A 23,564-nucleotide genomic window follows, 5' to 3' on the forward strand; every position below is an offset into this window, starting at 1 on the left:
TTGCATCCTTTCAATTGATCTCTGTAACAGTACCATCCTCTCCTCTTCGTCTGTCACATCAGCTTTCACACTTATTATTTATTTGATTTTTATTTATTAAAATTTTTCTCCTCGCCCGTCTTTTTAAAAAATTTTTGATTACCTGAACTTTTAGATCATGTTGTTTAACAAGAATCTAAGTCCTTCCTGACCACATGAGGCGGTGCAATTTATCTTGCACCAACATGAAATCACTTTTTTCCCCCTGAGAATTTGGTGATACCTCCTTGAGATAGTTATGGAGTCTGTGGGTTTGGTTTTTGTTTTGTTTTTTTAAGCAGGGTAATTAGATTGCTAGTGTAACTTGTTATCTTAGTGTGTCAGTATTCAGGAACTGTTGAGGAATAGGAACTTGTAAGTTCATTTAAATTTCTCAGAAATTCTTTGGGGCTGTTGGCCAATTTGAACTTGAGCTGTGAATAACAAACTTGTCTGCTACTGATCTTCTCCTCCTACGCGTCCCAATTCAGCAGACGGCTCTGTCAACAGTTCTCTATCCAGCTGTGATTCCCGTCTGCTGTTTCAGTCAGTCTTGCTAATCCTTCACACCTCCATGCCCCGTGGTCCTTTTATTGAATTCAGAAATCGCAACCCTGGATGAATTCAACTGTCATCTCTGGGCTGCTGTTCATTGGTGGAGAAAGTTTCACAACTGGGCTAAACTTCCAGTGTATGTGTGTGTGTGTGTGTGTGTGTGTCTACACTAACAAGAAATCTTTGGACACCAGTAAGGTGACACAGTTTTTAAGTAAGTGTTTATAATGAGATGTTTATAGCCACTCACGAGGCCTTTTTGGTCTTCTGGGGAGGAGACGTGGAGGAGGAGATGTCTGTGATTCTAGCAGGAATTATTACACAACAAGATTTCAATGAGTGTTTAGAAAGAACCAAATAGGAGGAAGCACTTTGTGAGGTAAAACTGATCACACAAATTAAAACTTAATACGGTGGAGGGAAACTTGGTAAGTATGTCTAAGTTAAGTGTTCTTCACTCTGAAGCATTTGCTACTGAAACCGGCGTTAACACAAAAGAGTTCCTGGTAGCAATTTTAAGGTATGTATGTGTGTGTGTGGAGGCCTCCCCACAGCAACAAGCAATTCTCAGACACCAGAATTGATAGTGTCCATCCTGACACTGTCTTCTCAGAGGCAGAATCCCATTCCATGAGTAAAGGGCTCAGTCCCACAGGACAGCCCTCCATCTCAGGTACCAGTCACAAGCCCAGGTTGTTACCTGTGCGTCCGACAGACGGCTATAAATCAGGGGTTCCCATGACCCCTCCTTTGGTTCAGTTAATTTGCTAGAATGGCTTACTGAATTTAAGAAAGCCCATGCACTTACTAGTTTACCGAATTATGATAAAAGGGGTATGGCTTGTTTACCTCTTGAGCTTTACCTCCTGTGACCGTCCCATTTTCCCCTGTTCTGCAACCATGGTGGGCTCTCATTTTCTTGACCAAGCTAAGCTCTTTGCCACCACAGGGCCTTCATATTCTACCTGCAGTGTTCTCCATTCTTTTTTTTTTTTTAATTTATTGGGGTGACATTGGTTAATAAGTGTACAGTTCTATAGTACATCATTTGTATGTTGCACTGTATGCTCACCACCCAAAGTCTAGTATTCCTCTATCACCATATATTTGACCCCTTTGTCCTCTTCCTCCTCCTACCCCCCATCACCTCTGATAACCACCCTTCTGTTGTCTGCATCTCTGAGTTTGTTCATTTGTCGCCGTTTTGTTTTCTTTCCCACATACCTCACTCTTTAGCTAATTCTTACTCATCTTTCAGAATTCTGGTCAGACATCACTTTCTCTAAGAAATCTTTTTAAACCACCAAACTAAGTTAGATCCTACTTTATACACTTGTGTGGCCCCCCTACAGGGGGAAAAAGCTGGAATCAGTTCATTGCCAACTTTTGATAGTAGCAACTCAGAGCGGAATACTTTAAATTTGTAGTAAAGTTCATCATCTCGGTTTTACCTCTGTCCTACAGTGTAAAACGCCCTTGCTTAGTATCTTACTTACCCCCCCCCCATTCAGATAATAATTATTATTATTTGTACCTATGTAGTACTTTCATCTTTTTATACCACTCTTATTTTTATATTCTCCATTTATCCTTAAAACAACCTGTTAAGTATCTAAGGCAGAAATGTCAACTCTGTTTTACCTATGAAGAAACTATGATAGTGAAGAGGATAAAGTGTGCCATGTGTACTCAGGTAGTCTTTCTGCTACACCACTTTGCCACATAAATAACATAAACATCTATCTAAAAAAAATTATTGAGGAACAAAATGGTAATGGTTTGGTTCCATAAAATTCTTCAGTGAGTACTTAATATATTCTTCAGCATTAGTTTAAAATGTATTTTTTTTTCTTTAATATTCTAGCTTGAAATTCAGAATCATCCCTTTTTTGAATCACTCAGTTGGACGGACCTTGTACAAAAGAAGATTCCACCGCCGTTTAATCCTAATGTGGTAAGTATATATCCAAGTCCTTCCTTCTAAACTAGTGAAATGTAGAACTGTAGCTCATCATAATTTTAGGAAAGATCTCAAAATCTAACCTGAGTGAAATTGAATCAGTACGTAAATATATGTGAAATATGTCACTTCAGGATGACCAGTAAGATTATAGTTTTTATTGGACTGATAAAAAAAAATCTTTCAGTACAATAATTGTGAAGTATTTGTAGATTGACATATTTCATTTAGCTCATTCAGGACTGACTGTTTCAGACATGGCTCCATTAGGGACAATTTCTGCTCCTAATTTCTAGCGTTTGCAATAAGAACCTTGGATCTTAAAGAATAATTTAATTTTTCTCTTTAAATTAAGAGTCCACTGAGTTTAGTTATTTGCAAATATATGTGTCATCCGATACATTAATGAGTTAGGGATTCCTCCTAAGCAACTCTGGAAATGGCAACAGTGTTGACGTCAGAGTCAGACACCTCCAGGTTTGGATCCCTGCTTGTTCTATGACTAATAAATTAAACTTTTTAAAGCAAGACCCACAACTCGGAAGCCATAAGAGAAAAAAATTGGTAAATTTGACCACATAAAATTTAGAAATATTTGCATGAAAAAAAACTGAAAATAACAAACTGGGGGAAATTTCCTTAGTACATAAAGCATTCTTATAAGTCAATGAGGGGAAAAAAAAAAAGACCAAGCATGAACAAAGGACAATTTTGAAAAATAAATACAGGTACCTTTTAAATATATGAAAAGATATTGAAGGAATGCAAAATAAAATCCTTACAGGTTTTTTTCACCTAATAGATTAACAAAGATCAAAAAGTTATCTATACTAGAATAAGGTAGATATTCCCATTCACTGTTCTCAATACTTGTATTCTTTTACTTAACCCTGACAACAATCCTATGAAATAGTACTGTTATTTTACACCATACTTCTGATGAGTGAACTTAAGCACAGAAAAGGTTAAGTAACTTGTCCACAGTTTAATGAAAGTTGCAGAACTGGAGTTTGAAGACAGAGCCTTCCCTCACTCTTAACATAAGAAATACGGTATTATCCCTGACAGTACTAGCCATGAGCCATAAGGGCATTCTCAAAATATTTATAAAGTCAGGCAAGAGAACATTTATTGAGCACCTTATACATGTCAGATTCTGTGAATTTTATGTATTAATGCATCAAATCCTTACAAGTTTAACAGACAGGTGGCAGGATTCTTATTTTACACAAGAGGAGACAAGCTTTCCTCTTACAGAAGAAATAGGGTAGGTTATATAAAGAATTCTAGCCCTGGCCAGTTTGGCTCAGCGGATAGAGCGTCGGCCTGCAGACTCAAGGGTCCCAGGTTCGATTCCGGTCAAGGGCATGTACCTCGGTTGTGGGCACATCCCCAGTGGGGAGTCTGCAGGAGGCAGCTGATCGATGTTTCTCTCTCTCATCGGTGTTTCTAACTCTCTATCCCTCTCCCTTCCTCTCTGTAAAAAAATCAATAAAATATATTTAAAAAAAAAAAAAAGAATTCTAGCTAGCAAAACTCATAGCCAGAATTCAAACCTTAGTTTTATTTCAGAACCCCTGCTTTCTAATGTTATATGTAAGAATTTGGTGACATTTTATATATATATATAATTTCTAGTGTCTATTTTCCTCTGTGGTGGAATTTCTCATGTAGAAGGATAGAGCATTCTGAGTTTTCCTGGCTTCTGCTCTGCTATTTGTAGACCTACCAGGCTAACTATATCCTTAGCTTATAATAACTGCTCTGAATCCCTATCTGTTCACCTCAGTTAGACTTGGTGAATTGAACTATTTTTAAAAATATATATAATTTTATTGATTTCAGAGAGGAAGGGAGAGGAGGAGAGAGAGATAGAAACATCAATGATAAGAATCATTGATTGACTGCCTTCTGCACGCCCCCTACTGGGGATTGAGCTTGCAACCTGGGCATGTGCCTTTGACCAGCATTGAACCCAGGACCCTCAGGCTGATGCTCTATCCACTGAGCCAAACCGGCTACGGCGTGAATTGAACATTTTAAAGCTTCCCCTTTCTCTTAGAGCAGAGCTAACTAGAGTTTCAGGGATGGGCTTTAACGGTGAATCACCTCAATTTGCAACCCAATTTTATCCATACATACATTGGAAGGGGGATAGGCCATTCACTTGTGAAAGAAGATTAAGAACCACTGCCTTTGAGCCTAAGCAGACACCGTGCTTCCTGCTTCGTTTTCTAGTTTCCTGGTCCCTTTAGGCCTTTGGAACTAAGGGTCTCATCACAGAATGCTTAGTGACCTCTGTGGCACAAGAGTCACCTTTCACAGTTTTACTTACAGCCCCTCCATTCCTTCATCAAAAGGCTTCATTTGCCCTAGCCAGTTTTGCTCAGTGGATAGAGCATCGGCCTGTGAACTGAAAGGTGCTGGGTTCGATTCCGGTCAAGGGCACATGCCTGGGTTGTGGGCTCAATCCCCTGTGGGGGGCTTGCAGGAGGCAGCCGATCAATGATTCTCTCTCATCATTGATGTTTCTATCTCTCTCTCCCTCTTCCTTCCTCTCTGAAATCAATAAAAATATATATATATATTTTAAAAAAGGCTTCATTTACCCAAAGTTGAGAAACTGGATGGGCAGGCATTTAATGGGAGCTCAAATGCAAAATGCTGTTCTGAAAACCTACCTGAACCCTTTTTCTAAACTTAGAGGTGATGAGTAGAGAGCAGGGGAGTCGTTTGCAGGGACTGAGATTTATATTAACATTGGTAAGGACTCTGATGCTAGCTCTCCTTACCCTTCTCTCTCCTCCCCCCACCCAACAACAAGTACCTTACCTGTTAGAAGGATCTCACCTAGGTAATAAAAGCAGAAAATGTTCCAAAGCAATGATGAAATAAGAAGACAGCTGAAATTGCCAGGAATCAATATACACATCCATGAAGGGTTTAATGAAGAACTAAATTCATGAAAAAGCTAAGGTGAATAATAGTATTTTTTTTTTTTTTTTTTTTGGTGTTTTAGGCAGGACCAGATGATATTAGGAACTTTGATGCAGCATTTACGGAAGAAACAGTTCCATATTCTGTGTGTGTGTCTACTGACTATTCTATAGTAAACGCCAGCGTACTGGAGGCTGACGATGCATTCGTTGGTTTCTCTTATGCACCTCCTTCAGAAGACTTATTTTTGTGAACATTTTGCCATCCAGGAACCATTGAGCAAATATAAACCTATGTACAGATGAGACTGAAATTCCTGTTTGTGTGAATATATTCAAATATGTTTAGTGCCTCTTTTTTACTTATAACGTTAACAACTATGAAAAATGTATTTTCTGCTGTATGTAAAAAAATAGTGCATTTCAAAGAGCTAACTTTGGAATTAAAATTTGTATTCTTGTTTATTAAGCTTATTTTTAAACAGAAATTTTAAAAGCTATTGTTCTTAGCATTAACCTATTTTTAAAGAAAACTCTTTTGCTAATGACTGTTTTTTTCCCAAGTTTACACTAACACCTACCCAAGATAGACTGTTTTTCAACAGCCTATTTCAGTTCAGTTAACATATATTAATGCCTTTGTAACTCTACTTTGATCTTTGTTCTCAGATCAGAACTATGCAATTTGTATGTGGTTGTTTAAGAAGAAACCATACCTGTCCATAATAAATCTCTGCTTGCCATAATCAGTCTTGGTAGGATTACAGTGTAAAAGCATAGTTAACACATTGGCTGCTAATTAACACTTTGAGTAACTGTTCATTCTGCAGGTCAAATTAAAAAGTAACAAAAGGAGGCCCTGGCTGGGTAGCTCAGTTGGGTAGGGCATTGCCCTGATACACCAAGGTTGTGGGTTCAATCTCCTTCAGGGAATAACAAGAATCAACCAATGAATACATAAAAAAGTGGATCAACAAGTCTCTCTCTCTCTCTCTCTCTTTCTCTCTCTCTCAAATCAATAAAAAGGAAATCCTTTGCTTTTGAAATACCAATTTAAATTCATGAATTATTTTTCTTCTGGAGTAAAAGTAAATATTTAATAGTTGACATTTTAAATATTCCCAAACATCTGAAGAGTAATAAAGTACTGCTGGATTTATTTTTTTTTTTAGGTGGTGCCAAAATGAATGTATCTGTCATGTATTTATATTACAAATACATTCTATTTATGTTCTTTTGGGCCTTTTGAATGTTTAATATACTGTTAAGTAGGTCTAAATCTTGGTATTTAGTTTTGCAAATAGCTTTTCAAAACTGTCTCCCTAATTGGTTGTTAAGTGAAAAATATTGAGCTTTCTAGAATATTTACTTAATTGGGAATTAAAAAGTAGAATAGCAAATTCGGGATTAATATAAATGTGCACAGTTTTACTACAGTTTTACAGAAGTTAAAAATAATTCAGATAGATGCCTAGCATCTTATGTATCTTAGAAAACGTATGGGAAATTGACCTTAACGTCATACTAAAAACCAACTAACTTGTGTACTTGTAATTGTAAAAGAATGCTTATCTTGGAATTCTGATTTTTAGTTTAGAGATTTTGTAAGTCATGTAGGAAACATTGTGAAAGAATTTAGTGACCCAGTTTAGATGCTTCAAGAACAATCATTCTTTCCATGTGTTTTCTCTTGAGAAAGAAATCACAAAAGCATTTCACACCAATACCCTTTGGTTTACAGATGTTCAGCAGAATGGGGGGAAGGGGGTGTGCTTTTCTTAGATCAATAATATTTGCATTCAATACACTGAATCTTCCTTTAGAAGTAAGACTTTAATAACAACACTGTAAATATTTGTTTTATTTGGTACTACTGTAAGTTCTCCTTTTATACAAAGCTCTTTGCTTATAAAGCAAAATAAAGACTAGTTTCTTGTATGATTTTTGTACTCAGCCACTCCTTAATTAAACTGCCAAAAATTCAAGTGCAATATTGTATATTTTTAAGAACAAATTTAAAATAGAATGTTGCTGTTTTTTGGATCTCAAAAAAAATATAAATCTTACAGAGTGTAATAAAACTAGCAAAAAGATTCATGATCATCTAATGCCTGTCATTATTTTAAATTAAAATTGGTGATAGTTACAATATCATTAAAAAATGAATTTTACATATATATATATATATATATATATATATATATATATATATATATATATGGAAGACAAGTAAAATTTTACCTGAATAGTTGGACATGTAAAAATTACTAGATTATTCCATATCCCAAGGTGATAATTCTTTTATTTGAAACCCTAAAGTGTACGCAGGTGAGTCTCAGGTGGCTTGAATACCTTAACGTGATATGCCAAGTTTTGGTGTAAATGAAATCCACTTAGGGCAGGGATTGCTATGTGGCTTTGTTTGGATGCTCAAAAGGATTCGCTGCTATAACATGATAGGCTTCCTTCGCTGCCACCTTGTTCTTCTTTACTCACCTGATACTAAGAGAAATTGCTCTCCAACTTCCCTGAAAGCATTTCAATTGGAGATTTGTGTCATTTACTAATATTTAGCTTTTTTGTGTCTTAGCCAATATTGTATAATCATCCATTTATAATGCTTTAAACATATTCCTCAGTAGGTGAAAGGTTTCCTACACAAAAACACTTCTCATTTTACTATTTCTTTACATTACACTGATTTTTGTGGAGATAATTAAGTCAGAAAGAAATATAGCTGTCTTAAAATGTTACCTTTTAGGTATTCAAAGTCAAAATAGTGGAGAATAATTTAAAGCGATGTTACACAAAGAAAAAAGCCAATAGAGAAGTATAAGCTCAGCATGATATAGCAATAAAATAGCCAACCAAAGGGTCCTATACTAAAAAAGTTAATTTTACATAATGTCTTGATAATGATGGGTCACCATATGAATCTTGAGGATTAGTGTAAAACAGAATAACATCACTCTACATGACCCCACTTATTGGAAGAACCAGACACGGTGATTTTAAGAAACCTTGCATGCAAACATGACTTGGGAGTTTTTGTGGTAAATTCTCCTTTGCAGGAATATATATCATGGATTCAGCATTTCTTCTAATGTATTTTCATAATGGTTTTTATTAGGGGACAGAGATTTCCCCTTCAATATTAGTTAAATCTTTGTGAGCAAGTCTATAATGAGTTGTCAGCATTTATGTGTTTTTATGTTTGTATTAACTCATGGAATCCAGAGGCTTATATACAGAAAAACTCCCACTCACATGGTCAAATTTGATCATGTTGGATTTGGTAGGTCTTCCCAGATGGTAGGTATAGCCTTGCAGTGTTGAATTTTTTTCTTCTGCCTCAATGATAGTAATAGTGCAACAAGAACAGTTTACTTTGTTTACTGATACATTGATGCTGAATGCTAGCAATTTATTTATTAAGATATCCCCTAGCAGTGTGCCTTAATCAGATATCAAAAATTAGATATCAAAAGCAAATAAACTGTTCTTGTTTGCAGATGAGTATCTTTGTAGAAAATCCAATAGAACTTCTAAAAGTTCTGGAACTAATTGATTACAACAAGATTGCATCATACAAGGTTAATATATAAAAATCACTTTCTTATATACCAGCAATTTGAAATTAACACCATTTACATTAGCAATCCCCCCAAAAAGGTATAAATCCTAATAAAATATGTGTAAGATCTATATGAGGAAAACTACCTTCTCTCTGACAAATTTGCCTATTCTTGACATTTCATATAAACAATCACAATATTTGGCTTTTTGTGTCTGGCTTCTTTCGCTTTGCATAGTGTTTTCAAGGCTTATCCATGTTGTAGCACGTATTAGGACCTCATCCCTTTTTATGGCCAATTGACTCCATCCACACTTTATCCACTTTTTTACTATTAACAATCCGATGGACATTCTTGCATAAATTTTTGTGTGTTTCAAATCCTCTCGTATCTATGTATATGTATACTATGTGGCTGGGGATTGTTGGGTCATCTAGTAGCTCTATGTTTAGTCTTTTAAGGCAGCCCCCGGAATGTTTACCAAATTGCACCATTTTGCATCCCATTAGGAAAGTTTTTATTTTTTTCAACAAACATGGGCACTGCCGGCCTGTGATAAAAGGACCACCAGTGGTTTCTATCTTTTTTGCTTTGCTTTGCTTTGCAGGGAGAGAGGGGGAGTGACTGGAGGGGCGAAGCGCCCGTGGGCCCGGTTGCCCTGGTGACAGGGAGGCGCTGTCCCGGCAGCCCCCGCGCCGCCGCCAACGGACCGAAGCTGCGCGCGTGCGCGCTCGGGCTTCCCTGGGTCGCCGGCTCGGGCGGCGCGCGGCTGGCGGAGGTCTGTGGGCGCAGGAGCGGGGGGCCCGCGTTGCGGGGCTGGGGCCCGCGGTCCGGAGGGGGGCGCTGTGCGTGGGAGGGGCCCTGGACCCTGGGTGCGAGGCCGGAGTCGCTTCGGCGGCGCTGGGTGTGAGGTGATGCCCTGCTGGCGCGGCCCGGAGCGAACACCCGCCCGCTCCGGTTCCGAGGGAACCGGCGCTTGGGTTCTCTAGACTGTGAGGCGGCGGCTAGAATTTGATCCGCGTTCGCTTCATCGGTGCTTTCCGCGCGCTTCCACGTCTTTTTCTCCACTTTCCCCGCCCCCGCCCCGGACCTCTGCTTTCCCCGCGGGTTTAAGCTACTGAGTCCGGCCGGAGTCACCGCGTCCTGGTGCTCGTCTGGGTGCCTGTCTCCGATGAACTGGAACATTCTCCTCCTCTTCTCCGGGTTCGGTGTTTGGGTGTGGAACATCCACAAGCGGGCTGGTCACCGGGTCCGGCGTGAAATTATCGACGTCTGGAATCCATCTCCTCTGCGCCAGCTCATTCCTGATGCCCCAGATCGGACCGCTGTCCATCTGTCAGGACGGTTTCAATGGCTGGAAACTGTGGACTCTTCCTCTTTCCAGCCCATTTCCCCCATGGACAGCGGGCTCTGGCTCCCAAAATAACCTGCGGATCACTTGTTAAAAACGTTCCTGGCTTTTCATCGCCTGTGTGATGACCACGGGCTTCAAAAGTTTTTATACTCTGGTTGGGTCTCACCCAATCATTTCATTAGCGTCTGGAGCAGCGGTTCTCAACCTGTGGGTCGCGACCCCTTTGGGGGTGGACCAACCCTTTCGCAGGGGTCGCCTAAGACCATCGGAAAACCCATGTATAATTACATATTGTTTTTGTGATAAATCACTATGCTTTAACCCTTTGCATGCCAACCAATATCCTAGGAACGATGTTAAAGTTGCCAAGGCATTTTTGCTGATTTTACAGCAGTTTAGGAAAAAAATTATGAATCGCAAGTAAATGAAGTTACATATTCAAAAACTTAAGGAAACCTTTACTACATTGACATGTTTAGCAATAACATCATCACTAATAAAAGCAGACTTAGAACTGGACGCCATTTTGAAGCTTTGATAGTGCTCCCGGCACTCTAGGGGTTAATTATGTTCAATTTGTAGCAGTGAAAATAATCCTGCATATCAGATATTTACATTACGATTCATAACAGTAGCAAAATTACAGTTACGAAGTAGCAACGAAAATAATTTTATGGTTGGGGGTCACCACAACATGAGGAACTGTATTAAAGGGTCGTGGCATTAGGAAGGTTGAGAACCACTGGTCTAGAGGCCCTGTGCACAAAATTTGTGCAATGGGGGGGGGGGAGGTCCCTCAGTGTGAGAGGGTGCAAGCTAGGCCGAGGGACCCCACCAGTGCAGGGTCAGGGATGGGGGGATGCGGAAGGTTGGCCAGCCAGGGAGGGACCGCAGGAGGACTCCAGGGCGTGTCCAGCCCGTCTTGTTCAGTCCCCATCAGCTGGGCCCCAGCAGCAACCTAACCTACCAGTTGGCGCATCTGTCCCCTGGTGGTCAGTGCAGGTCATAGCCAGTGATTGGGTGGCCTTAGCCTGTCATTAGCATATTATGCTTTGATTGGTTGAACGGACGACCAGACACTTAGATATTAGGCTTTTATTATATAGGACTAGAGGCCCGATGCACGAAATTCGTGCAAGGGGCTCGGCCCTCACCGCCCCGGCTTCGTCCAGAAGGTCGTCTGGATGGTTGTTTTGCTGTTTAGCCGTTCGATCAATTTGCATATCATGCTTTTATGATTATAGATAGCCTCCCTTCTTTCAGCCCCAGAAATCTTATGTCCTAATGAAGCACGCATGTATTGCCCTGAACACAGCATACGCTTTAAGGTATATTATAGGAACGTATGGCCACAGAGAAATGGACTCTGAAGTTTCCCCCTACGTAATAGCGGAAAGGACAGTCTCAGTTACTTTTCTTTGAAAAGTGGCCTAAACTCCAAGTAGTAGGAGGCCTAAAAACATCTTTTACTCATTTGTATCCCCAGTGCCTAGGACAGTCTGGTATCCAATAAATAGCAAATGCCCAATACATATTTATTTATTTATTTATTTATTTATTTAATATATTTTATTGATTTTTTACAGAGAGGAAGGGAGAGGGATAGAGAGTTAGAAACATCGATGAGAGAGAAACATCGATCAGCTGCCTCCTGCACACCCCCTACTGGGGATGTGCCCGCAACCAAGGTACATGCCCTTGACTGGAATCGAACCTGGGACCTTTCAGTCCGCAGGCCGACGCTCTATCCACTGAGCCAAACCGGTTAGGGCAGGATCCGGCCTAACACAAGTATTGGCAGATATTGTTTCCAATTATGTTTGCTGTTCTTTGAATTTTACATTCTCCACTCTTGTTACTATGGTTTAATGTTTTATGTTGGTCACTATTGAAGATTTAAAGCCAGAAGAGGTTTTATCATCTGATACAACTCTTTCATTTTGATTTTCCCCTAGCAGCCTGGAAATGCTGGGTCTAGTTACTAGACTCTAGTACCAAGTTCTCAGATTTTGTAGGTTAACTACACTTTGTAACTTAGATTGAATTTATGAAATAACTTTTGCCACTTTCATTTTTTTTTAAACAACACCTTCAAGAGAACCTCATCATCTAATATTTATTTCAGGCAGCATTTTTTGAATACCTGCTTTGTAAAGAGACGTTTGAAGAAAGAAATAATTAAGTTTGAAAGAAATAATTAAGTTTGCAATCTTGTAGAGACCCTTATAACCTAGTGTTGATAAACATGTGATTTGGCAAAAGAAAACACAGTTTTGTTTCCCTTTGGATAGGGATTTCTTAAAGTTGGAAATTTTATGTTGTTTTATCTCACTGCCAATGTTAAGTTGCATAGCCTGTAAAGTTTTATTAGAGGTCTTCAATGTACATTTTACTTAATTTTATTTCTAGGTTTTGTCATCTGTGGTCTTTACCAGCCATTGTGGTTTAATCAATTAGTAACAGAGAAGAATCATTAAAGAGGAGAAAATGTCAAATCTAAAAATGAAAGAGGCAGCCCTTATCTATCTTGACAGAAGTGGAGGGCTCCAAAAGTTTATAAATGATTGCAAATACTACAATGGTATGTTTAGCAAAGGTAACTTTATTTTAGAAACTTTAAAATAAATACCTACATATGACTATCCTCATTTTTATATTTGTGTATTTTTACAGATTCAAAACAAAGTTATGCTGTCTATCGATTCAATATTTTAATAAACCCCTCTGACATTGTTGAATTAGATGCTGAACTTGGAAATCACATTTTACACCATCCTGTAAAAGCTGCTGAAGTTTTTCAGTCAGTAAGTTACAAAAAGAAATAATTTTATGCCACCTGAAATTTTTGGTAACTTTCTTTTTTGTTTGAAATCACAGGTCTGTTTTATTGCTGTTAAGACTCTCTCATTAATTGGACAATTACAGACTGAAACTCAAGTAAGTTTTAGTTCAATTAAACAAAGATAATACATATACAATACTTTTAAAATGACTTGAAATAAATATTTTATATTCTTTTTTGTTTATTAAAATGAAATTTTCTAAGTTCAATAGAATATCTTACATACGCTTCTTTGTTTCCTGTATTATCACCTATACCATTAAACATTTTGATAATAAAATATTTCAAACACACCCCAAAATAAAGGGACTAATATGACAAACCTGCATATATCTGTCACTCAGATTTAATAGTTTATAATATTTTGCTATGCCTGCATCATCAGCATTTTTTCCGAAATATTTTAAAACAAGTCCCAGATACTCTGTTATTTCACCCCTACATAGTTTAGTATCAACCTCTAAAAATTGTGGACATTTTTCTTATATAACCACAGTGACATTGCCACCCCTTATAAAAATAGCAATAATTTCTTGGTATCATTATAATATTTGGTCTGTATTTAAATTTACCCAGTTGGGGCCTCAAGAATGTCTCACAGTTAATGTGTTCAAAACAGGGTCAAAGCAAAAGTCTACACATTCTAATTGGTTTTTACATCTCGCTAAATCTCTCTTAGTCTAGAGCCATTTTTCTCCCCCTCCCTTCTTATACCATTGATTTTTTAAAGAAACTAGTTAATTGTTCTATAAAATGTCTCATAATCTCTGTTTAACTGATATGATCTTGTGGTATTTGACTTGTCCCCCTATACCCCATATATCTGGAAAATAGAAGTTGGCTTTAAAGGCTTGCTTAGATTTAGATTCAACTCATTTTGACAACAATACATCATAGTTAGTTTCATAGTTCATATTACACTTCATTAGGAGAACTCTGCGACCTGTTGTCCCATTTTAGCAATGCCACAATTCATCATTGAGTTTAGGTGGTGTCAGCCAGATCCCTGCAATATACAGTTTCCCTATCAACTTCCACCTAAAGGTTTTTGCAGCCATTGATGATCATTACCTAGAATCTATTATTTCATTAAGATTGCAAAATTGTGATTTTTCTATTTTAGCATCCTTCAGAATGTATTAACTGAAATTATTCTATAATAGAAGTTTTCTTTCATCACCTCTTTGGTTACCCTGAAATACAATTTGTACAAGAAAGGCAGAATAAATATTTGATTATTTCCATTTATGAATTATCAGAGTAATGAGTTGAAATCTAGCCTCTAATGATGACCAATAGTTATTTTTGTTTTTGTTCTTTTTTGAAAATAATTGTGAGGAACTCATGAATTTTTAAGTATATCTGATATGTTTCAATGAATCTTTGTCATTCTTTTTGATGCTTTTATTATCTGACCTTAAGTCTTTGGGTATCCCTTAAAGTTTGCTCCTATCCCCTTTGGGCCCATCCCATTAGTTGTTGTTTTTTAATTGATTGATTTTAGAGAAGAAATGGGGGGGGGGGGAGAGACATTGATTTGTTGTTCCACTTATTTAGGTATTCATTGGTTGATCCTTATGTGCCCTGACCAGGATCAAACCTGCAACCTTGGCATATCAGGACAATGCTCTAACCAACTGAGCTACCCGGCCAGGGCCATCCCATTAGTTTGGGGATTTTTTGTTGTTTGTTTGTTTTTGTTTTTTTGTGTGTGTGTTTTTAAATATATTTTTATTGATTTCAGAGAGAAAGGGAGAGGGAGAGAGAGATAGAAACATCAATGATAAGAGAATCATTGATTGGCTGCCTCCTGCATGTCCCCTACTGGGGATCGAGCCCGCAACCCAGGCATGTGCCCTTGACAGGAATCGAACCTGGGACCCTTCAGTCCACAGGCCGACGTTCTATCCACTGAGCCAAACCAGCTAGGACTCATTAGTTTTTTAGAGCTCCCTTGGTTTCTAGCACAAGGAGATGTACCAGGTCCATCTGGTATATTTTCTGCCCCAGACCTGGAATCAGCCATTTCTCCTTAGGACCTCTGGTTCCTTTTAGTGATAAATTATATTTAGCAATCACAATCTGGGCAGTAGAAATGTTTTATATCTTTCCAGTGACTATATCCAGGAAATGTGTATTCTTTAGGGAAAAATATTAGTTAAAAATTATATTTTCGGCAAAACCGGTTTGGCTCAGTGGATAGAGCGTCAGCCTGCAGACTGAAAGGTCCCAGGTTCGATTCCGGTCAAGGGCATGTACCTGGGTTGCGGGCACATCCCCAGTGGGAGATGTGCAGGAGGCAGCTGATCGATGTTTCTCTCTCTTCGATGTTTCTAACTTTTCTATCTCTCTCCCTTCCTCTCTGTGAAAAATCAATAAAATATATTAAGTAAAAAAAATTATATTTTCAATTAAAATGTAAGATTTTAAGGGTTTTGCATCTTTAATTGTATATTTAAATATCATTTATGTTTAAAATTTTTATTTCTAATAACACTAACAAATCATTTACTTGATTTATCCTACAAATATACATACATTATAACGTAAGTCCAATTGGATCTGCAGTTTTTATTAATACAATTTTTATGTTCTTATTAGATTAATATCATGCTGAAGTTAACACATTTACCTTCTCTGCCAAGTTATAGTCTTAATTTTTGTGAGTTTCAACTTGATTATACATCTCAAAGATTTTATATGATGCAAGGGATTGTGATTGCAATGACAACTGTAACAAAGTATACACAAGGAGCAAGATTTCTTTGTTCAGATGAAGCATGCCCTCTTTCAAAAGGTAAATATTAAAATGTAAAATCAAAACATTAAGCAATTTATTGTTTAATCCTAAATCATGTTTACAATTAGTTCTAAAACATTCACAGAGTAGAAAGCATGTTAGAAAATTTGGTGTCTCTCAGTATTTATAAGTTGAAATGCATTCATTTTCCCCCTCTCGTATACCAACTTAACAGGTGCTCTTGTATTGCTGAAGTACTTGTTCTCACATTGTTTCATAAGTGTTCATGCTGTTCCCACTCCATGCAATATCCTCTCTCAACCCTTTGGCTTAACTTCACTTTAGTCCTCCAGGACATCTTTCCCATTCATCCTCATCTCTCAATTGGGTGGGATGCCCTCCTCTCCTCTCTGTAAATGAATAATACATACTGAAATTATGTTTCTTAATTCCTACTATTGAAATTGTGTGTTTAAGTATCTATACACCAGTGCCTTAGCACAGTGTTTAGCAAGAAATAACCATCAATAAATGTTAATTGAACTGTTCTGAACCCAGATGCAAAATTGAATTAATTATACTTTGAATTAGATTAATTTTAAAGAACTGAAAATGGATAGCTAAATCCAAAAGCAAATTTAGCTTACTTCTGTTCTCTTCTTTTCAGGATTTCAGTATATAAGAGTGCATGCGCCTGGTGCTACAGAATCTGCAACAGTAAGAAATGACTTTTTATGTAATCTGTGTTCTTCTTCACTTCAAGAAGACAGAAAATTTAGAGTGCTTGGTGGTAAAAAACGCTTTTACATTTGTAATTTTAATTTTCAATGTAGTGTCTAATATTTTAATGTGGAAATTAAGTTGAATAATACTCTAATAACATTCTTTTTTTGTTCTTTGTGTTAAGATAAACAGATAGTTGAAATAATTACTGCAAAGGCACTTCATGCTTTTCAAGGATATTCTAATACCCAGCCATTTAGGTTTCAGTCGCTTACAATTTTCCTAAGAGGTAAGTTCTATTTGAACTAAAAGCAAGTTGCTATAAAATATATAAAATATGTAATTGAGTTACTTATGCTTTTATATTATAAGTGGTACTTCTACACAGTTGTCCCCCTTTATCTATGGTTTCACTTTCCATGGTTTCAGTTACCTGTGGTCAACCATGATCTGAAAATATTAAGTGGAAAATTCCAGAAATAAACAATTCGTAAGTTTTAAATGGCACACTATTCTAAGTAGCATGATAAAATCTCCCGGGATGTGAATCATCCCTTTGTCCAGTGTCTCCATGTTGTACACGCTCCCTGCCTGTTTGTCACTTAGTAGCAATTGAGGTTATCATATCAACTGTCAAGGTATCACAGTGCTTGTGTTCAAGTAAGTAACCCTTATTTTACATAATAATGCCACATTCACTTAACTTTTACTTATATTGTTATAATTGTTCTATTTTATTAGTAGTATTGTAGTTAATCTCTTCCTGTGAATAATTCATAAGTTAAACTTTATCATAGGTATGTATGTATAGGAAAAAAACAGTATATATAGGCCTTGGTACTATCTGTACTTTTAGGCATCCCCTGGGGGGTCTTGGAATGTATACCCCACAGGTAAGGGGAGACTGCTATAGATTAAAAATAATAGGTCATCTTATTCTTGAGTGTTTTAAAGAGTCATATTTAACTTTATGTCAATTATTTATTTAGTTATACAACATTCACTTAAAAAGATATTAGGACTTGCTATGTCGCAAGCACTATACTAAGGCTCAAGGTCGTGATTATTTTATTTATGGGAATGATCTCCCATCATTCTATGTGTGTGTCCTATGTAAATATCAGAGTTATTATTTTAGAATATAGGCTTCATGAGAGTAGAGACTTTGGTTTTTTACTGCATGTAAGGTCATACAGCTAGTACATGGCACAGCTGTAATTCAAACTCAGGCATTACAATTTCAAAATATATGCTTATTAGTGGCCCAGTGCATGAAACTTGTGCACATTAAAAGGGAATTAATTTAGAGGAAATATTTTAATACTGCTATTTGCCCTTTCTCTATAATAAAAGTGTCAGAGATGAAAGAAAATTAGTAAAATGTATATGAAAATCTTCCTCCTGTCAGAGTCTGGGGCATGCCGCAGGACCCAGAGTAAAGTCCCCGCCCACCCGCGTGCGCCTCGAAATCGCACAAAACCCAAACCCGGCCAGCTCCACCCCCGTCAAGCCCCGCCAGGCAGGGGGCGCAGCTTTAAGTCCCCCAGCCCAGTGCCAGGTGGGGAGTGCGGCCTGAGGTCCCCTAGCCCTGGCCAGGGCGGGGGGCACACCTTGATATCCCCCGTCAAGCCCTATCAGGTGGAGGGCAGGGCCTGAGGTCCCCCATCAAGCCCCGCTGGGCAGGGGGGCGTGGCCTCGGGTCCCTGCTGATCACTCGTTATGGGAACCCCACCTCCACTGTGGGCGCAGCCATCTTGTGATGGTGTTACATGTGAGGGTCAATTTTCATATTACCTCTTTATTATATAGGATAACACTTCATTCTATTATATAATATTATATATTACATATAATCCATATATTACAATATCCTATATAATGAAAGGGTAATATACAAATTGACCCTAACAGCCAAACAACCAGAATCGACTGGTCACTGTGATGTTCACTTACCACCAGGGGGCAGACGCTCAATGCAGTAGCTGCCCCCTGGTGGTCAATGCGCTCCCACAGGGGGAGCTTGCTCAGCTACAAGTTCCTGCCTCCATGGCAGCGCTAAGGATGTCCGACTGATGGCTTAGGCCCGATCCCCCAGGGAGAAGGCCTAAGCTGGCGGGTGGACATCCCCCGAGGGATCCTGGACTGCGAGAGGGCACAGGCCGGGTTGAGGGCCCCCCCCCCCCAAGTGCATTAATTCTCGTGCACCGGGCCTCTAGTATAAATATAAATGGCTATCCAGCTTATATTTTAGTAGAAAACCCTTTCTTCAAATAAATTCTTACATAGAACCTAAATATATTTTTTAAAATTACGTGAATAAAGTTTGACTTTTTGGGGTTCAAATCAGAAGAGATAACCATTTCCTAGACTCCTTGCCTTCATCTTGACCTTTCCTTGACTTCAGGACACATCCATCAAACTCTAAGATTCCATGACACAATTGAAAAACTATTCATTTTTATTTTCCTTTCATTATTTTCTGTATCATTTAATTCAGTGGTTCTCAACTTTCCCAATGCTGTGGCCCTTTAAATATAGTTCCTCATGTTGTGACCCAACCATAAAATTATATTCGTTGCTACTTCATAACTGTAATTTTGCTACTGTTATGAATCGTAATGTAAATATCTGATATGCAGGATGTATTTTCATTGTTACAAATTGAACATAATTAAAGCATAGTGATTAATCACAAAAACAATATGTAATTATATGTGTTTTCCGATGGTCTTAGGCGACCCCTGTGAAAGGGTCGTTCGACCCCCAAAGGGGTCGTGACCCACAGGTTGAGAACCGCTGATTTAGTTGTTGTTGCTAGTTTGGTTGGTTGATTTGAAGTTTTTATTTTCTCAATTCTTGAGCCTGAGTCTTCTCTTCCAGGTCTACAGGGTACACCAGTATGCTCTCTGGAACGTAAAAAAAAAAAAAAGAGCAAGAGAGAAAAGGATAAAAATGATGATCACTATTTGATCTTCCTCAGAGAGAGAAGTTAAACCTTGTTTTGCTTTATAAACCTGTCTTTCCTAGCTTTACAGCTACCCAACTTCTAACTGTAATGGAAGATTAAGATTTTTGGTGTATGTTTTTTTAAATAATGTTTTTGAACTTGTGCAAAATTTTTGCCCAATATGTAAGTGTGAAAGAGGAATCTAGTATAATGCAAGAGGGTAGACTTTGGAGATAGGCAGACCTAGATGTGAATTTCAGTTTTGGTAATTTTAGAACTCTGTCCTTTAAGAAGAATGACTTTAGCTTTGTGCAAGACACTTAACCTCTCAGTTTCTTCATATATAAAGTGGGGATGACAGTATCAATCTTACATTTTACAGTTGGGTAATGTATAGAATAGTACCTTGCCTGTATTATAGACAGTAATAGTACCTTTTAAAATTATTTTCTCCCTTAATAAAAGTATTATTTATAATGTTATTTTTATTAACATTTCTTGTCATTTAATGTTAAGATATTTTATCTTAAGTAGAATGATCTTGTTTTTCCTTTTGATCATATATAGGAGACTACCTAGTTACTATGTAACATGCTTCTTGAAGTTAGTTCATCATTGTCTATAAGTGTCAAAATTTATCAGCAATAAAATTGCCTCAATTTGCATCATTAATGCCATTCTATATGGATATTATACTAAACAATAGTATCCTTTACAACTAATTCAACTACTGAATTGTTACTAGTTCTAGATCTTTGAACCATATGATCATGTACACGTTTCATTTAGTGAACACATTTTCTTTTGCGTTTAATAATTTTAGATGAATTGGTGAACAAAATGAGTATAGGAAATGAGTATAAAATTATTGGAATTCCAACCTGTGTAAAAACTTTACAAACTTCTGTCTGTATAGAGGCAAACAGCATCACTTTTTGCAATCCAAAAGGTAAGGAAAGTGCTAGTATCATATATTAACAAATATTTAAATTTAAATCCATTTGTTTAGGAAATAAGTATTGGCTGCCTGTGTGCTAGGCACTCTTCTAAGCATGAGGGATACAGTTGTGATAGGACAGTTAAGGTTCCTACTCTGAAATCAGATGGTAGACAGTCAGTAAACCTATAAACTAATCAATAAGACAATTTCAGATAATAAATGCTATGAAGGAAATAAAATGGGATAATATAGAACCTTTCCCATATGAAATCTCCTTTTTTTTTTTTTTTTTTTAGCTAAACCTTATTTTGCTTTTGGTGTTGTTGTTTTTTTATAATTAGCAATGAGAAAAATAGTTCAGGGTACCAAGAGTTAGAGATTAGTCAAAAGGTTTTTCTACCCTAACATTTATTTTCTAGCCTTAACTAGCTAGATCTTAGCTTGTGACCTGAGAGAGCCCAATAAACTATCATCCTTTTCCTCATTTGAATTCTGAACCAATTCAGATATAAGACAAAAGAGAAAGGCAGATGGGGGTCAAAATATCAGCTATCTTACAATTTCTTTAGCAATTTCAATATAATTAAGCATTAGGTAAATGAAAGTGGAGAGCAGACCTCTTTTAACTTGGCACACAAATATTTAAATGTAGCAAGGGCTAGTTAAATTTTGAATAGAGTTAGATTTTTTTAAGAATCCCTAGATAACCATCTGCAATAAGAGAGACCTAAGTAGACTTTAAATGCAAGTTGATTCTAGATACCGCTGCTTATCTTGAAGAGAAAGTTTCTTAATAAAATTAAAATGTTGAAGAAAGAAAGGCACTAATGCACAATGGACATTTTAGTGATCTTTTAAATGTTTTCTGCTGTGAGGTGTTTCAAGATTTATTGATTTAGTAGCAGAACATGACTTATATGTAGGTGGAAAAGTATGCTTTCTCATGCTGAACTCCAGAATTAGGCAAATTTAACCATTCAACTGTGGTAAAAGCTACACTAAGGCAGCCTTCCTTGGTCCATGGTCAGGGGTGAGTAGAAGAAATCAGTGCTCTATGATGGTAGCCTGTCAGAGCACAGTTCAGCACAGGTGCTCTGAGTTCATATATTCTAAATTCTGCTTGACTATGCCAACTGTGGGGGCAGGTTCCTTCTCAAACCCTGCCCATTGCACTAACTGTCTGGGCCAAACCCCTCTGCCAGGGACTGGACCTTCTTGGACACCAGGTGACAGACGGAGAAGCCATGAGAAGTTGTGGATGTATAAGAATGAGTCTTTCATATAGAAGCCAGTGGCCATATAGCCATCAGACAAAACAGTCCTTCACAGCAAAGTCCCATACAGGTAGCCGCACACCAGCTGATAAACCAAATACATCTTTCTCACAAAGCAGCATCAATCTCTGTACTCACAGTTATCTGAGCAGCTGCACGCTGCCCCTAGACTCACCACGGCAACTGAGCTCTCTGCCTCAGCAACTTCCCCGACCACTCCAGGCTTTCCTGCACACATAGGAGCTACATCCTCTGAGCCTGCCTCAGCTTCTCCCCAGTACACTGTGACTGGCGGGTGAACATGTATTATATCACTTAGACCAGTGGTCGGCAAACTCATTAGTCAACAGAGCCAAATATCAACAGTACAACAATTGAAATTACTTCTGAGAGCCAAATTTTTAAAACTATATATATAGGTAGGTACATTGTTATTAACTTAATTAGGGTACTCCTAAGGCTTAGGAAGAGCCACATTCAAGGGGTCAAAGAGCCGCATGTGGCTCGCGAGCCGCAGTTTGCTGACCACGGACTTAGACAAAAGAGGCCTCTAGTCAACAGTTACATCAATCATTTTGGCTACAGAAAGGCATGCGTGCACAGTGTACTGTGAGATCACTGTGGCCTTGCACCTGCATATGGTATGTTAGTCTTGAACATTCTGATTAAGGTTCCCATGTTTAGAGTGGCCTTGGCCATCTGGTGTACTATCAACAAGGCCTCCACACTCTAATTAGCTTTGGCTATCCTGTGACTCTGGCATGGTTCCCACATAGCCCAAAAGGAAGGAGAAAGTGACTAGGTTATACATCCACAGCTATTCTTCAAAACTGACCAATTCGATTAAATCACTCATCCTGTCCAACTTGCGGGAGTTGGACAGAGTGAGGAAGTGGAGGTCTATAATGTTACCTTATAGTATAGTACAATGCTTTCAAAATACTAGAGTATAAATCTGCCCTTTTAACAGCAACTGTCAAATATTTCCCATTCTGCTTTTTAGTCAAACAGAAGCAAATACTGTAATACAGGAGCCCTGTGATCTGGCTTTGCTCAGATAGGTCTTAAAAGGAAAGGAATGAAGAATTTGCTTGCACCCCGCCACCAATCTCTGTGGACACTTGGGGTGACTGCTTCCTTTCGTGGGATAGAAATGATAGACCAGAGAGACCTCCAGTCATAATATTATCTATAAGAATTTTAATATGGCATCATTACAATAACTGTAATCTGGTGATAATATTTTAGATAAATAGAATTAGACATCTATCATGTCATTTTCTTGTTTTAAAACCCTTTTAAACATGTTATTATTTACTTTCAGTTCCTTCAGGAATTAGCGACAATTTCAGGTGTCTACTCTCTTTGACTTCCAGCTCATGCTGGAAGTTTACAGCAATACTTGCCAATATCTTTGCATCACACATTGTTCCTCCCGGGACTTACAATTTTCTCAAGCTCTGTTTGCTGATGAGTCTAGTTCAGACAAGAGACTCTAACAAGGAACTGGAAGATTGCCTGGATATTTTAATTATAACAAGTGATACTCTACTTGTAGACAGGTAAAATATGTGATATGAATTTTTTCACATAATAAATTGGTCACAGATTTGCATAAATCTTTTCCATGAGCATTATTAAAAGACAAATATTTAGGACTTACCTGGGCAAAAATTTAAACACTTATCAATGAAATTTAA

At 37.8% G+C, this 23,564-nt stretch overlaps 2 protein-coding genes across 22 annotated transcripts in view; both read left to right on the plus strand.

Moving 5' to 3' along the window:
* The window catches only part of LOC118670911 (serine/threonine-protein kinase Sgk3), a 105,739-nt gene extending 99,524 nt beyond the window's left edge, over positions 1–6,215 (plus strand). For 14 of the 18 annotated variants that reach the window (XM_036338422.1, XM_036338426.1, XM_036338430.1 and 11 more), the window contains 3 exons: positions 2,183–2,266; positions 2,438–2,527; positions 5,553–6,215. In XM_036338422.1, coding sequence (XP_036194315.1) covers positions 2,183–2,266; positions 2,438–2,527; positions 5,553–5,723 — 345 coding nt within the window. In that variant the 3' untranslated portion in view covers positions 5,724–6,215. The remainder of the gene's footprint in view (positions 1–2,182; positions 2,267–2,437; positions 2,528–5,552) is intronic. The other 4 variants (XM_036338427.1, XM_036338435.1, XM_036338439.1 and 1 more) reach the window with 1 other exon arrangement.
* A 6,590-nt stretch (positions 6,216–12,805) lies between these two features.
* The window catches only part of MCMDC2 (minichromosome maintenance domain containing 2), a 34,883-nt gene continuing 24,124 nt past the window's right edge, over positions 12,806–23,564 (plus strand). For 3 of the 4 annotated variants that reach the window (XR_004972518.1, XM_036338419.1, XM_036338420.1), the window contains exons 1-8: positions 12,806–12,979; positions 13,072–13,202; positions 13,276–13,335; positions 15,842–16,037; positions 16,648–16,770; positions 16,888–16,992; positions 20,474–20,599; positions 23,189–23,426. Coding sequence is in view for 3 of the 4 variants with exons in the window: in XM_036338419.1 (XP_036194312.1) it covers positions 12,886–12,979; positions 13,072–13,202; positions 13,276–13,335; positions 15,842–16,037; positions 16,648–16,770; positions 16,888–16,992; positions 20,474–20,599; positions 23,189–23,426 (1,073 nt within the window). In the remaining variant the exon portion in view is untranslated. The remainder of the gene's footprint in view (positions 12,980–13,071; positions 13,203–13,275; positions 13,336–15,841; positions 16,038–16,647; positions 16,771–16,887; positions 16,993–20,473; positions 20,600–23,188; positions 23,427–23,564) is intronic. The other variant, XM_036338421.1, reaches the window with a different exon arrangement.

This window comes from Myotis myotis, unplaced genomic scaffold, assembly GCF_014108235.1.
Source record: "Myotis myotis isolate mMyoMyo1 unplaced genomic scaffold, mMyoMyo1.p scaffold_m19_p_16, whole genome shotgun sequence".
NCBI classification, from domain to species: Eukaryota; Metazoa; Chordata; class Mammalia; order Chiroptera; family Vespertilionidae; genus Myotis; species Myotis myotis.